Source organism: Heptranchias perlo, chromosome 7, assembly GCF_035084215.1.
Source record: "Heptranchias perlo isolate sHepPer1 chromosome 7, sHepPer1.hap1, whole genome shotgun sequence".
Classification (NCBI taxonomy): Eukaryota; Metazoa; Chordata; class Chondrichthyes; order Hexanchiformes; family Hexanchidae; genus Heptranchias; species Heptranchias perlo.
This window is the reverse complement of record NC_090331.1, coordinates 51,452,354-51,466,651: the sequence shown is the minus strand read 5'-3', so window position 1 is coordinate 51,466,651 and position 14,298 is coordinate 51,452,354. Positions and strand designations below refer to the sequence as shown.

Genomic DNA, 14,298 nt, shown 5'->3' with positions numbered 1-14,298 from the left:
TGCTAGTAAGACCTCTCCTCCGATTTAACCTCTAGGCCCAAGGACTCCATCCTGGAGTACTAAAAGCCCTGTTCTTGACTGTTTCAGGGAACTTACTAAGAGTTCTTCAATGCTGATTTTGAAAATGCTGAAAATCTTGCAGCTGGTTCTCCGGAATGGCTGGCAATGTGACTTTTAGCACCCGGGGGAGGGATGCTCAAGGTCATATTGTGGTGGTGGAGTCGTTGAAAGGGCTTCTTCACTGTTGGGAAGGAAGAGGTTGGCATAGGGTGGACTGGTTGTAGTTGGGAGCTGGGGATTTGTTGAAAGGCTTTACCCAGGTAGGGAAACTATTACTTAAAATAAATACTCAGTAGCATTTTTTTTAAATAGTAAAGGCTTCTCCAGTCACTGTTGGGAAAACTCTTTAACAACATCAGACCTAAGATCTTGACAACTGCTCTCTGGGCTGTGTCGTGCTCTGGTCGTAGCAGACCCACTGTAAGCCTATTCAGTTCCTTCTGAGGTCCACATCTTCTCCCATTATTTCCCCCCCTCCCCAACATGCTCCCAAATGCCAGCATCGCCCCTGAATGCTACCAAACCACACAAACATCCTCCACAACTACTGCTACGCACAGTTCCTACAATTTACCTACCTAGAATCATAGAAGTTTACAACATGGAATCAGGCCCTTCGGCCCAACATGTCCATGTCGCCCAGTTTATACCACTAAGCTAGTCCCAATTGCCTGCACTTGGCCCATATCCCTCTATACCCATCTTACCCATGTAACTGTCCAAATGCTTTTTAAAAGACAAAATTGTACCCGCCTCTACTACTGCCTCTGGCAGATCGTTCCAGACACTCACCACCCTTTGAGTGAAAAAATTGCCCCTCTGGACCCTTTTGTATCTCTCCCCTCTCACCTTAAATCTATGCCCCCTCGTTATAGACTCCCCTACCTTTGGGAAAAGATTTTGACTATCTACCTTATCCATGCCCCTCATTATTTTATAGACTTCTATAAGATCACCCCTAAACCTCCTACTCTCCAGGGAAAAAAGTCTCAGTCTATCCAACCTCTCCCTATAAGTCAAACCATCAAGTCCCGGTAGCATCCTAGTAAATCTTTTCTGCACTCTTTCTAGTTTAATAATATCCTTTCTATAATAGGGTGACCAGAACTGTACACAGTATTCCAAGTGTGGCCTTACTAATGTCTTGTACAACTTCAACAAGACATCCCAACTCCTGTATTCAATGTTCTGCAATGTCTTTCCTACCATCTTTTTATACTGGGCTTTTTAAAAAAAGATAAAATTAACTATGTGGTTAAAACTAACTTTTAATAGCAGTCAAAGGCCCTGACTTGCAACTTCCATGCAAATATGCACATAATACTATTTTCAGGCTTAAATTACATGATTAACAATCCTATAATGTTCTGCAATAAAAACATAGTCGGATAGTTTGATTTATTTAATGACTGTAAATCAGTGGCTCTGATATATTGTACATTACATGAGGTGAAAAAAGTGTATCCTCTGACCATCAGCAATGGTTGAGGTGCTGCCAATGTATTGAAACTAACCGTACGAAACATTACGCTGTGGATGTCACACTCTTCTATTTGCAATCTCTTCCGAGTTGCACTTTTAATCTCCTTGTATTTGAGCAGCACATTCTAATCTCAAGTTTCCTAATCAAGCAACAATTAAACTGAATGGCCTGAACCATTGAAAAATTAGAGTCTGCCTTTTAATGGGACACAGATTCACTGTACCCGAATAACACATTGTGCATTACGTAGTATAACGTTCCTTTCTTTATAAGAATTTCATCTCATTTACTATGAGCAACACCAAGGGAGATCTATGAGTGTGTATATAGAAACTTTTTTTATTCATTGTGTTGAATTTTTAGAATGGCTATAAATTTAACAGTAGCAATGTTTTGTTTTATTAAATAGGCAGCGGGTGGAACTATCTCTCATCAGGTCAGCTTTTCTTACTTCAATGCATTCAACTCCTTGCTGAACAACATGGAGCTTATTAGGAAGATATACAGCACTTTAGCAGGCACAAGGAAAGATGTACAGGTTACGAAAGGTAAAAATATCCATTTGTCTCCCCCTCAGCCCAAATAAGTCAAAATGCAACAAATTACAATGCAATGAGTAAAAAGAGAAGTATAAACTTTTTTCCAATGTTTGCTGTTTTATTTAATAACACCTAATTAATAACATACCTCCTAATTAATAATCTATCAAAAGAACATCAGTGATGTACCTTTCTAGGGTTTTGTCTATTAATGCACCTGTAATTGTGCCAATCAGTATGGACTTTATTTGCACATTCTGATCCCAGAACAGTATCTAATGCTAAACATATTTTTAGTCTTGTTTAAACTTTGAACCACTCTGAACTTAGAAAATTGGACCCTAGCAGTTTTCTATGGCTTATGTATGTAACATTAAGAACAGAAACCTGCCATCCTTACCTAGTCCTGCTTATACATGACTCCAGTCCCACATCAAAGTGGTTGATTCTTAATTGCCCTCTGATGTGGCCTAGCCACTCGAGGGCAACTGAGGAGGGGCAATAAATGCCATCCTTGCCAACGATACCCACATCCTGAGATTGAAACAAAATAAGAACTTTTGAATTTTCTTGATGGTTCATCTATGTAGTGCAGTCAATAGCTGAGCCATATGGACCAGGAAAGTCTCCGATTTGATCTCTGCATTATACATAGAAATACATAGTCTGATTCTACCACGTAACTACTATTTGGCCCAACCAGTCCATGTCAGTATTTACCCTCCATGCTGAGTTAACTGATCTCAGCTGGGCCCATTGAAGGGCCAGTAGAAAGGAACCCCAAGTTTTCTGCTGTTTTTAGTGTAGCTCTTGAGACTTAGAGTTAGGTTCTAAATGCAGTTGGAGGACCCAACCTCCATGTTGCCTCCTTCTGTACTGATAGTGTGAAACTCTTGTCGCTAACCGTACACTGACAGCATACTATCAGTATAAAACGCATTAGGGCATTGCAGGTAGGCATGCAGCTCTAATCTTTGTTTTTCTTTTGAAATATAGAAGAGTTTGCTCATGCTGCCAATAAATTTGGACAGATTACACCTTTGGAGGTTGATATCCTTTTCCAGCTTGTGGCTTTGTACAGTCCAACAGGGTAATTCATTTTTAAATTCAATAATGTATATTGCCTTTTGATATGGATGTTCAAAGTTGTCTGTTGAATTGAAGTATATGGCTACAAGGCAGGAGGGAGGTATGAGAAACAGAAATTACATGAATAAAAAAATGTATGTCAACGGTGCAGTGGTCAATCAGAAATTTATAAACAATGATTTGCTATAGCCTGCCACTTAATAATTATTAAATGATTTACCACAGTACATATTTTTGATATGCTACAATTATTTTATACTACAGTTAAAGTTTGGTCAATTAGATTTGATTTTGTTCGAGAACGTAAAAGAAAATGTATTGATCTGCCTTTGCCTAAAAGGGTACCTTATTGAAATATTAACAATCTGCTGTTGAGTTGAGATTTTGACTGGAAGTATTTGCATGTTTTCAACTTACTCTGAGCAAGATTGTTTTGCATTACAGATTATTGCAACAAAATATATGGCAAGACATGTTGAGCTATGTATGTGCTGTACTGTTAATGAGCTGTTTCTCTGCCTGGTTTTTGTTTTCAGGCGAGTCACTCTGGCAGATATTGAAAGAATAGCACCATTGGAGGAAGGAGCCCTGCCCTACAACCTGGCTGAAGTCCAGAGGCAGGTAGGAGGCAAATGTAACTCTCCAGTGCTGATGCTTAGCAATGTTGGAGAGGAATATTAAAGTCACATCAATATGATGATACTATTATGCTTGTATTTGAGTTTTTTTAAAGCCTTCAAATTACATTCACTGAAAGCCTGCTCAAAACAGCTGCACATTTAAGCGTTTTGAAAGACAAGGATACAATTTAATTTGGATAAAACAGTTTGGTCGACATCATACAAATAATCTAGTGTCCCATAGCTACTTTGCATGTTTAGAAAAATCAAGTCAGCCTCCCGTGGTGTTGCGTGTAGGGAATCGAGAGTAAGAGTACAATTCTGGGTTAGATGGTGAGGACAGAGAGGATAGGGGAGAGGGAAAGCAGCAGGAAGATGGGGTGAGGAGATCTGGCAGGGGAATGGGGGAGGGAGAGGAGGGGTGGGAGCTGGGTCAGAGGAAGAGAGCGAGGAGGGAAGTGGGAGAGAACAGTGGAGGATAAGTTGGGGGTGAAGAGAGGAAGTGGGGCAAGGCCAAGAACTGCTGGCAGGCAGGAAATGCAGACAACAAACTTGGAGCAGGAAAATGCAGTCAAGAAATGGAGACGAGAGAGCAAAAATTGCTCAATGGGAGGAGGACAAAGGCCAAAACGTTGGATCCTTGGGTCGTTTTACTACGTTAAAGGAGCTATATAAATACAAGTTGTTTTTAGTGGAGTGGTTTAGAGGAACAAATTGTTGTTCGGTGGCGGACGAGTGTTGGTGCAAGACTATTGGTACACGGCTACCTAGACCGGAGAATTATCAGAGAAGCATACAACCTCATTTGAGGAAGTAGTAGTAGGCCTAGTGATGGTGAGCGGGGCTGTGTTAGCCCCAGCGGTGGTGGCTGCAAATGGAGATAATTACTGAGTCCACACATGAGCAGGCAGGCAGAGCCACAGCAGTTACTCGGCATCATCTGCAACCAGCAGTGACAAAACCACCAGTTACAGTTGCATGAAAAAGTGGGATGTTTCATTGAACTGTGCCACAACATTTTCAGCCTATGTTAACTGCCAGAAATGCAGCAAGTTGAGAACTTCATTGTTGTGCTCCTCATGTTTTGACATGACTTAGAATCTCATTGTCCTCCCTGAAGATGGTTATGCATCACAATTGTAGAATCTATTGGAATTAAGTTTGAAAACAAATTAGCAGTTGATTATCTTGCATTATCTTCCTGTAAGCATTGGTGTTAACTCTTAAGAGACTGAATGCTTCTGTTACTGGTTTTGCATGTTCTGTTTTCATTTTGCAGGATTTGAAGTCTTTAAGGTCAGTGGATGCTGTAACCATTTCCACAGAAGTGCACACTTTTTAAAAAAAAATTCTTATAGCTAGTAGCTACCTGGGTCCTGTGACAGATTGGGCTGATCACCTGCTTCCAGAAATCTGCAATTGTGCAGTTTGGCCAGCTGCCAGGAAGCACTCTTTCGTGATCCATCCAAGTTTCTGTTTCCCTCCATGCAGATTTTCCTGTTCAGCTCTGCTCAGGAAAGATTGGCGGAGGAGCGGAAAAGGGGGCAGAATTAGTCAAGCAGTCCTTTTCATCTAACTCGAGCAGCAAAGACCAAAGCATGGTAGTAGGTTGCCAGTTTGTGTTCTCAGTCAGGAAGTGTGCGACAAAGGAAGATGATGGAGAAAAGAGAGAAAAAGGAGAGAGATAAACAAATTTTAAAGTTGATTGCCTTGACCATGTTAAACTACTTGATATTACTGAGACTAGGGGCTGCATCCTCCCCCTGTTGGCTGGTTAACAACGAAGTGGGACTAATGCTAACTCTGTCACTAATTTACTGCAATTGCCTCCTAGGGTCTCAGATATATATCTATCTATCTATCTATCTATCTATCTATCCGGTTTGGAGTGGTAATACAGCTTCTAGTTAATTATAAGTCCCAGCTACAACCTAGGCAAGAGCTGATATTCTTAGGGGAATTGCTTTGGACAACTCAGTGGAAGATTTTTCTAAATTAAGATTGGCATATAGTATGCTGGAATGTCATTCTCTCCACAGGAAGGATCACAGACCTCAGTGAAGGATTATTTAAGAATTTTAGGCCTTGTGGCAGCAGCCATATTTGTAGTCTTTTTATGGAACCACTTCAGCTAGTGCCACCCCTACAGAGCCCATCTTTTCCGACTAGTAAGGATTGACTGGAATTACTCAACCAAAGAATTTCTTATAATAACTTAACAGGGTTTATTTACAACAACCACATTGGTATTCCCTTCCCTAACAGACCTGAATAATTACAGACTCAGTGCTTACTCGGGATACAAAAGGCTTCTTTCAGCAGATCTGGCTAATAGAGTTGCTTCTGTGTGCAAGATAACATATTTCTCTACTAAAAACATATGGGATGGATTTATAACACCCCTCGGCTCATCCACGCAAGGGGTCTTTCCAATTGCAATAGAGGGATCAGCACACCTGTCCTCATTGTCGGTCTGAGCCATTGGGACAATCCCACTGCCCTGCGTGCTGGAGCTGACTTCACCTGAAAGCCCTCTTTTAGATGGGGTGGTGCGGGTGACACCGGCTTAAGCTCCTTTTGGGATGTGTCACTAATACAATATCTTTCAACCCATCTAAGCTAAAATAATTTGCCGCTTACACCAGTATTTGCCAGATAGGTTCCGTTTATGCAATAAACATCTTGGGGTACCAACCGGTCGTGAAAAGATTCTTGAGCCATTGTACACCATGTGCTTGCATTTGATGGCCACCCGGATGCATACCAGAGTTCTGATCATGGGCAAGCAGGTGGGAAGAGCACTCCCAATGATCCTATGCACCCTGCACTAGCAGATCCTCTTTTCCTAAGGGTAGTAGGAGTAGTTATTTTTCTGAGCAGTTGCAATATTGTTTCAAGGTGCCCAACAGGAAATGCGCTGTTCCAGCCTTAACAGCTGTATATTTCAACATTAATACAGTTAATTGTCAGTCTGAGCCGATGGGACAATCCCACTGCTCTGCGTGCTGGAGGTGACCTGAACGCCCTCTTTTAGATGGGGTGGTGCGGGTATACATTAATACTATATTAATGATTTAGATGAAGGGATCAAGTGTGATGTATCCAAGTTTGCTGACAATACAAAGCTAGGTGGGAAAGTAAGCTGTGAGGAGGACACAGAGCTCCACGTGATATCAAGAAACGGCTGAGTGCACTGGATACAGCAAAGGCTATGGGCCCCGACAACATCCCAGCTGTAGTGCTGAAGACTTGTGCTCCAGAACTAGCTGCGCCTCTAGCAAAGCTGTTCCAGTACAGCTACAACACTGGCATCTAACCGACAATGTGGAAAATTGCCCAGGTATGTCCTGTCCACAAAAAGCAGGACAAATCCAATCCGGCCAATTACCGCCCCATCAGTCTACTCTCAATCATCAGCAAAGTGATGGAAAGTGTCGTCGACAGTGCTATCAAGCGGCACTTACTCACCAATAACCTGCTCACCGACGCTCAGTTTGGGTTCCGCCAGGACCACTCGGCTCCAGACCTCATTACAGCCTTGGTCCAAACATGGACAAAAGAGCTGAATTCCAGAGGTGAGGTGAGAGTGACTGCCCTTGACATCAAGGCAGCATTTGACCGAGTGTGGCACCAAGGAGCCCTAGTAAAATTGAAGTCAATGGGAATCAGGGGGAAAACTCTCCAGTGGCTGGAGTCATACCTAGCACAAAGGAAGATGGTAGTGGTTGTCGGAGGCCAATCATCTCAGCCCCAGGGCATTGCTGCAGGAGTTCCTCAGGGCAGTGTCCTCGGCCCAACCATCTTCAGCTGCTTCATCAATGACCTTCCCTCCATCATAAGGTCAGAAATGGGGATGTTCGCTGATGACTGCACAGTGTTCAGTTCCATTCGCAACCCCTCAGATAATGAAGCAGTCCGAGCCTGCATGCAGCAAGACCTGGACAACATCCAGGCTTGGACTCATAAGTGGCAAGTAACATTCGCGCCAGATAAGTGCCAGGCAATGACCATCTCCAACAAGAGAGAGTCTAACCACCTCCCCTTGACATTCAATGGCATTACCATCGCCGAATCCCCCACCATCAACATCCTGGGAGTCACCATTGACCAGAAACTTAACTGGACCAGCCATATAAATACTGTGGCTACGACAGCAGGTCAGAGGCTGGGTATTCTGCGGCGAGTGACTCACCTCCTGACTCCCCAAAGCCTTTCCACCATCTACAAGGCACAAGTCAGGAGTGTGATGGAATACTCTCCACTTGCCTGGATGAGTGCAGCTCCAACAACACTCAAGAAGCTCGACACCATCCAAGATAAAGCAGCCCACTTGATTGGCACACCATCCACCACCCTCAACATTCACTCCCTTCACCACCGGCGCACTGTGGCTGCAGTGTGCACCATCCACAGGATGCACTGCAGCAACTCGCCAAGGCTTCTTCGACAGCACCTCCCAAACCCGCGACCTCTACCACCTAGAAGGACAAGGGCAGCAGGCGCATGGGAACAACACCACCTGCACGTTCCCCTCCAAGTCACACACCATCCCGACTTGGAAATATATCGCCGTTCCTTCATTGTCGCTGGGTCAAAATCCTGGAACTCCCTTCCTAACAGCACTGTGGGAGAACCGTCACCACACGGACTGCAGCGGTTCAAGAAGGCGGCTCACCACCACCTTCTCGAGGGCAATTAGGGATGGGCAATAAATGCCGGTCTTGCCAGCGACGCCCACATCCCGTGAACGAATAAAAAAAAAAAGAGTCTGCAAAGGGATATAGACACGTTAAGTAAGTGGGCAAGAAGGTGGCAGATAGAGTATAATGTGGGGAAATGTGAGGATATTCACTTTGGTAGGAAGAATAGAAAAACAGAATATTTTTTAAATGGTGAGAAACTATTAAATGTTGGTCTTCAGAGAGACTTGGGCCTCCTCATACAAGAAACACAAAAAGTTAGAAACATAGAAAATAGGAGCAAGAGTAGACCATTCGGGCCTGCTCCGCCATTCAAAAGGATCATGGCTGATCATCTAACTCAGTACCCTGTTCCCACTTTTTCCCCATATCCCTTTAGCATTAAGAAATATATCTATCTCCTTCTTGAATATATCTAATGACTTGGCGTCCACTGCCTTCTGTGGTAGAGAATTCCACAGGTTCACCATCTGAGTGAAGAAATTTCCCCTCATCTCTATTCTGAATGGCATACCCCGTATCCTGAGACTGTGACCCCTGGTTCTGGACTCCCCAGCCATCTGGAACATCCTCCCTGCATCTAGTCTGTCTAGTCCTGTTAGAATTTTATATGTTTCGATGCGATCACCTCTCATTCTTCTAAACTCTAGTTAATAAAGGCCTAGTCGACCCAATCTCTCCACATACGTCAGTCCTGCCATCCCAGGAATCAGTCTGGTAAACCTTTGTTGCACTCCCTCCATGGTAAGAACACCTTTCCTCAGATAAGGAGACCAAAACTGCACACAATACTCCAGATGTGGTCTCACCAAGGCCCTGTATAACTGCAGTAAGTTAGCATGCAGGTACAACAAGCAATTAGGAAAGCAAATGGCATGTTGGCCTTTATTGCAAGGGGGGTTGGAGTATAAGAATAAGGAATCTTACTGCAATTGTACAGGGCATTGGTGCGACCTCACCTAGAGTACTGTGTACAGTTTTGGTGGTTTTATCTAAGGAAGGATATACTTGCCTTAGAGGTGGTGCAACGAAGGTTCGTTAGATTAATTCCTGGGATGAGAGGGTTGTCCTATGAGGAGAGATTGAGTAGAATGGATCTATACTCTCTGGAGTTTAGAAGAATGAGAGGTGATCTCATTGAAACATATGAGATTCTGAGGGGACTTGACAGGGTAGATGCTGAGAGGCTGTTTCTCCTGGCTGGAAAGTCTAGAACTAGAGGGCATAGTCTCAGGATAAGGGGTCAGTCATTTAAGACTGAGATGAGGAGAAATTTCTTCACTGAGGGTTGTGAATTTTTGGAATTCTCTACCCCAGAGGGCTGTGGACGCTGAGTCATTGAGTATATTGAAGGCTGAGGTAGATAGATTTTTGGAATCCAGGGGAATCGAGGGATATGAGGATCAGTTGGGAAAGTGGAGTTGAGGTTGAAGATCAGCCATGATCTTATTGAATAGCTCGAGGGGCTGTATGGCCTACTCCTGCTCCTATTTCTTATGTCTTTTTATGTTCTTACGAATGGGACTAACTGGATTGCTCTTACAAAGAGCCGGCATGGGCTCGATGGGCCGAATGGCCTCCTTCTGTGCTATATTCTATTCTATTGTCTGGCTGTACTGTATATAAGAATGTTTTAAACACAGTGGGATAAGCTAAATGCTCATTAATAAAGCAGGGAATATTAGCCGTGCTTTATAATCACCTTTTTTTGGCCCTTTCCCTATATTACTTGTTCGTTCCTCCTGCACAATGTCAATTTGTTTTGTTCTCTGCACTGTAAAGTGCTCTAAGACATCTTTTCTGAAGTGTGTAATACTATATAAATAGAAAAGTAAAATAGATTACTTACCTTCCCTATTTAACGTCCATTGTTGCAAGGCATAGTTTAGTTAGTTTTGGTTTAGCTTCAGGCCAAACAAATTAGTGCAGGTCCCAGGGTTTGATATGAAGCAAGAGTAGGGGACCATGTGGAGCACTACATATTTGCAATGCCATGCAAGTCATCAAAAGCCATATTCTTTGTCCATAGTAAGTTCATTTATTTTAATGATCAAAGTGATGATAGCTTCATAAGCCTCTCCAAAATCTGTATTGGATGAATGTTGCAAAAAGAATAGGTTTTAGTATGGAGTCAGTTAAATCCTTCAGATGCTGAATAGATGAATTTCACACATTGTCTGAATTGAACAACTGACCATGTCAGGATGAACTGCGACAGGTGTATTTATAATCTACGAAGACAAAAGTCTCCAAAAGCATAGTTTATATCAGCTGTGCTGTTGATTCCAAAACTCTGTTTTGAAGTACTACATGTTGGTTTGTGTGTTTAATTTATTCAAAGAAACTTTTGGATATGAAAAATATTTTCTGTTAATTCACCAAATGTGTAATGGTAGAGCAATTAGAATTGAATCTTTTTAAAATTGTTCTAAGCAGCATGCTAATCTTAAAGCAGTCTTAAATGGTGTGAACGGAACTATCAGTGCAGTTTTTAGAAAATTATTTTAATACCAAAGAATTACAGTTATTACATTTAAGCTAGTTCCAATTTTTGATGTTTTCCAGGTTATGCTCTGTAGTAGCTCATGTAGCTCCCAACAATGTTTCAACTGATATATTTCTACTAAATGTTACAAAAGTTAACTGAGTCATATTCCTTTCCCACATTCCTCCTTTTTGTCTTTTTTCCCCTAGCAATCTTACAGTGAAACTAGCAGGCCTTTATGGCTCCAGGCTGCTGAGTCTGCTTACAGGTTCACTTTGGGCTCAATTGCTGGAGGTGAGTGACATGTCTCAGTGCTGTTCTCAGTCCTAGGCTGATGTAATAGGATCCCATCAGACCAGTACAGATCAGCGAAGGTGCAGACCATTGTAATAAAGGGCCAGAGTTGGAAGGCTCTGTAAAGATCCCTTGTGATCAGAGGACCCGACATAATACTACAGTGCCACTTCTGGCTCCAGACTGTCTTCAGGGCAAAAGCTCAATAATTACATGGGTCTTCCGGACCAAGCAGTGAAACATGTTAATTATATTGGATGGGAAAGATACAACAAGTGTTTAAAGAATGAATTTAAAAGAAAATCTAGGGATTAGGCTAAAATGTAGACACATGTGCTGTTTTTAAACTTCTCTGCCTTATGGTATGATATGTGAGAGAAATAGGTTATATAGCACTAAATACTCCTTGTCAGTTTTATATTTTGGCTCCAAATTTGCAAGAATCTTTACCACATTACATTGAAAAAAGTCTTATGGTAGCTTTACAGTGAATTGAGTGTTGTAGCAAAATTTCCATAAACAAGTAATAATTTTGACTGTCCCATTTAACGTACCAAGCAATGTTGGTAAATCCAATTAGATTCAGGAGACACCTTCATGCAGATTTATTACGCTGCGAGTAGAGATGAAATTGGAAACCTATTTATTTAAATGTAGTTTGGTGCAGCATTCTGTGGTAGCTGTAAAAATGTTTAAATCATAAACCTAAAAGGAGATTAATAATTTTTTCATTATGTCAAAAGCAATAGAATTATGCTTGCAAAGTAGTACAACTAGGTTTTATATTTACTTGGTTATTAAACTGTAAAAAAAACCACTTGAAAAAATTATAGACTTTTAAAAATTTTGTTTTAATGTACCTGTACTAAATTTCCAGTTCAGCAGACTAGAAGCTATCCCAGTATGCCATCTGACTAGGTACTTGGCATGTGTGCTTCAGATTCTGCACCCCATTTGAAACCCTTAACCACAGGATGAAAGGTATTAAAATTAACATTGATATTACTAGCAGGGGCTGCTTTTATATATAAAAAACACACAGGCAGATTATTTTCTTGGTTAGCAAGCCAACCTAAAAAGAAGAAGCGGGGCAGGCTATCAAACCGTTGCTAATTGGCTGCAATGCTGCGTATGAGGCAGTACCACATTGTCTTGCCCTTCTGTCCGCTTAGCTTCTGCTTGACCCTGAGCTGTCTTTCCTACCAACATCCATTCCGTTGCCTAAGCTGCAATTTTCCGCCTCCAGAACATTGACTGTTAATCCCTACCTTTTTCCCTTTGCCATCAGAACCCTAATTCTGTTTTCATTCTCTTCAGAATCAGTAGGGCTGATTTTAACCCCGCCTATTGAGAACTGTGCACAGGTGGGCGTAAAATCATCCAAGCCCACTTACCGCCTGAGGCCATCCAGTTCCTGCCCGGTTAAATTTTATCTTCACTGACTTTGAAGTTGGCTGAGGCTCCTGCTGCTAGCAGACAGGGGCCCAAATTAAATATAAAAGCCGTGGCTCGATGAGATCACCGGCATTGCAATGGCATTTTAACTTCGACATTCGGAAAGCTCGCACGGAACCAACCTCAATAGCCGAACAGTAACCGCAGTCGTGGAGTGGCCAGAGAAGGCTATGGGAAAATCGGCCAGGCCTCACTTCATTCGTGACTTCCAGGTGCGCCGCCCGCAATGGGCCGCCCATGCACCGATGCTGCCCTGAGTTAAAATCGACCCCAGGATCTCAATTATTAAAAGAAATAGTGAAGTATTTTATATAGGCACATAAGTAACAAAATGAGAATTAGGATAGGGATAGAGCCACGAAGGGAAGAGACAAGATAATTTCACAGGAGATAATACTGGCAGAGATACTGAGTAGATAGTTCCCTCAGTTTTCACTGAAGAGGCTAACAAAGAAGAAATGACAATAGTAAAAAAAAAAAATCAAGAGGGTTATTACAACAGTTAAGATGGAAAGAAAGGTGATACTAAACAAACTTGCTAAACTTAAGGAAGACAAAGCCTAGCATCCAGATGGATTGCACCCGCAGATACTCTTAGAAACTAGGGAGGATATAGGGGCACTAGGTTCCATGTATAAAAAAAAAATTGAATAGAAAAAGGAATTATGCTAGAGGACTGGCGGACATCAAATGTAGTTCCTATTTTCAAAAAAGGTGATAGAACTAATCCAGGGTACTATGGATTAGTTAGCTTAATGTTAGTGGGTGGAAAGATGCTAGAATCCTTGCTAAAAGATGACATAACAAAACATCTAGAGACAGAGAGTATAACATGGATTTCTAAAAGGAAGGTCATTTTTAACCAACCTTATTAAAGAAGTAACAAAGTAAACAAGGGCAATGCAGTGGGTGTGGTAAGCATGGACTTTCAGAAAGCCTTTGATAAGTTGCCCATAGGAGACCTATAACAAAAGTCGGGGTGTGGAGTCAGGAGCCATGTAACAGAATGGATTGAAAGATTGCTTCAAAACAGAAAACAAAGGGTAAAGGTTAAGGGAAGTTTCACAGACTGGCAGAAAGTGGGAAGTGGTGTCCCGCAGTGATCCGTGCTGTTGTTTACCATATACATAAATGATTTGGACTCGGGAATTGGAGATATGATGTCAAGATTTGCAGATGATACCAAATTGGGGGTATAGCTAATAATGTGAAGGATTGAACCAAAATACATCAAGATGTAAACAGGCTTACACAGTGGGTGGATCAATGGCAAATGAAGTTCAATACAGCAAAGTATGAGGTGGTTCATTTTGGTAGGAGGAATAAGGAGGCCACTTATCCCTTGGAAGGAAAGAAACTAAATGGGGTAGAGGAGTAAAGAAATCTGGGAATACAGGTACATAAATTACTAAAAGTAGCAATGCAGGTTGATAAGGCCATAAAGAGTGCAAACAAAGTACTGGGGTTCATTTTCTAGAGAATAGAATGCAAAAGCAGGGAGATAATAAATTTATATAGAGCCTTGGTTAGACCACAGTTGTGTGCAGTTCTGGTCTCCATACTACAAAAAGGA

The 14,298-nt window shown here is 41.9% G+C and overlaps 1 protein-coding gene across 2 annotated transcripts in view; it reads left to right on the top strand.

Moving 5' to 3' along the window:
* LOC137323706 (electrogenic aspartate/glutamate antiporter SLC25A12, mitochondrial-like) overlaps nt 1-14,298 on the top strand; it is a 122,419-nt gene that overhangs the window by 46,064 nt on the left and 62,057 nt on the right. For both annotated transcript variants that reach the window (XM_067987523.1, XM_067987525.1), the window contains 4 exons: nt 1,953-2,091; nt 3,079-3,172; nt 3,708-3,792; nt 11,186-11,270. In XM_067987523.1, coding sequence (XP_067843624.1) covers nt 1,953-2,091; nt 3,079-3,172; nt 3,708-3,792; nt 11,186-11,270 — 403 coding nt within the window. The remainder of the gene's footprint in view (nt 1-1,952; nt 2,092-3,078; nt 3,173-3,707; nt 3,793-11,185; nt 11,271-14,298) is intronic.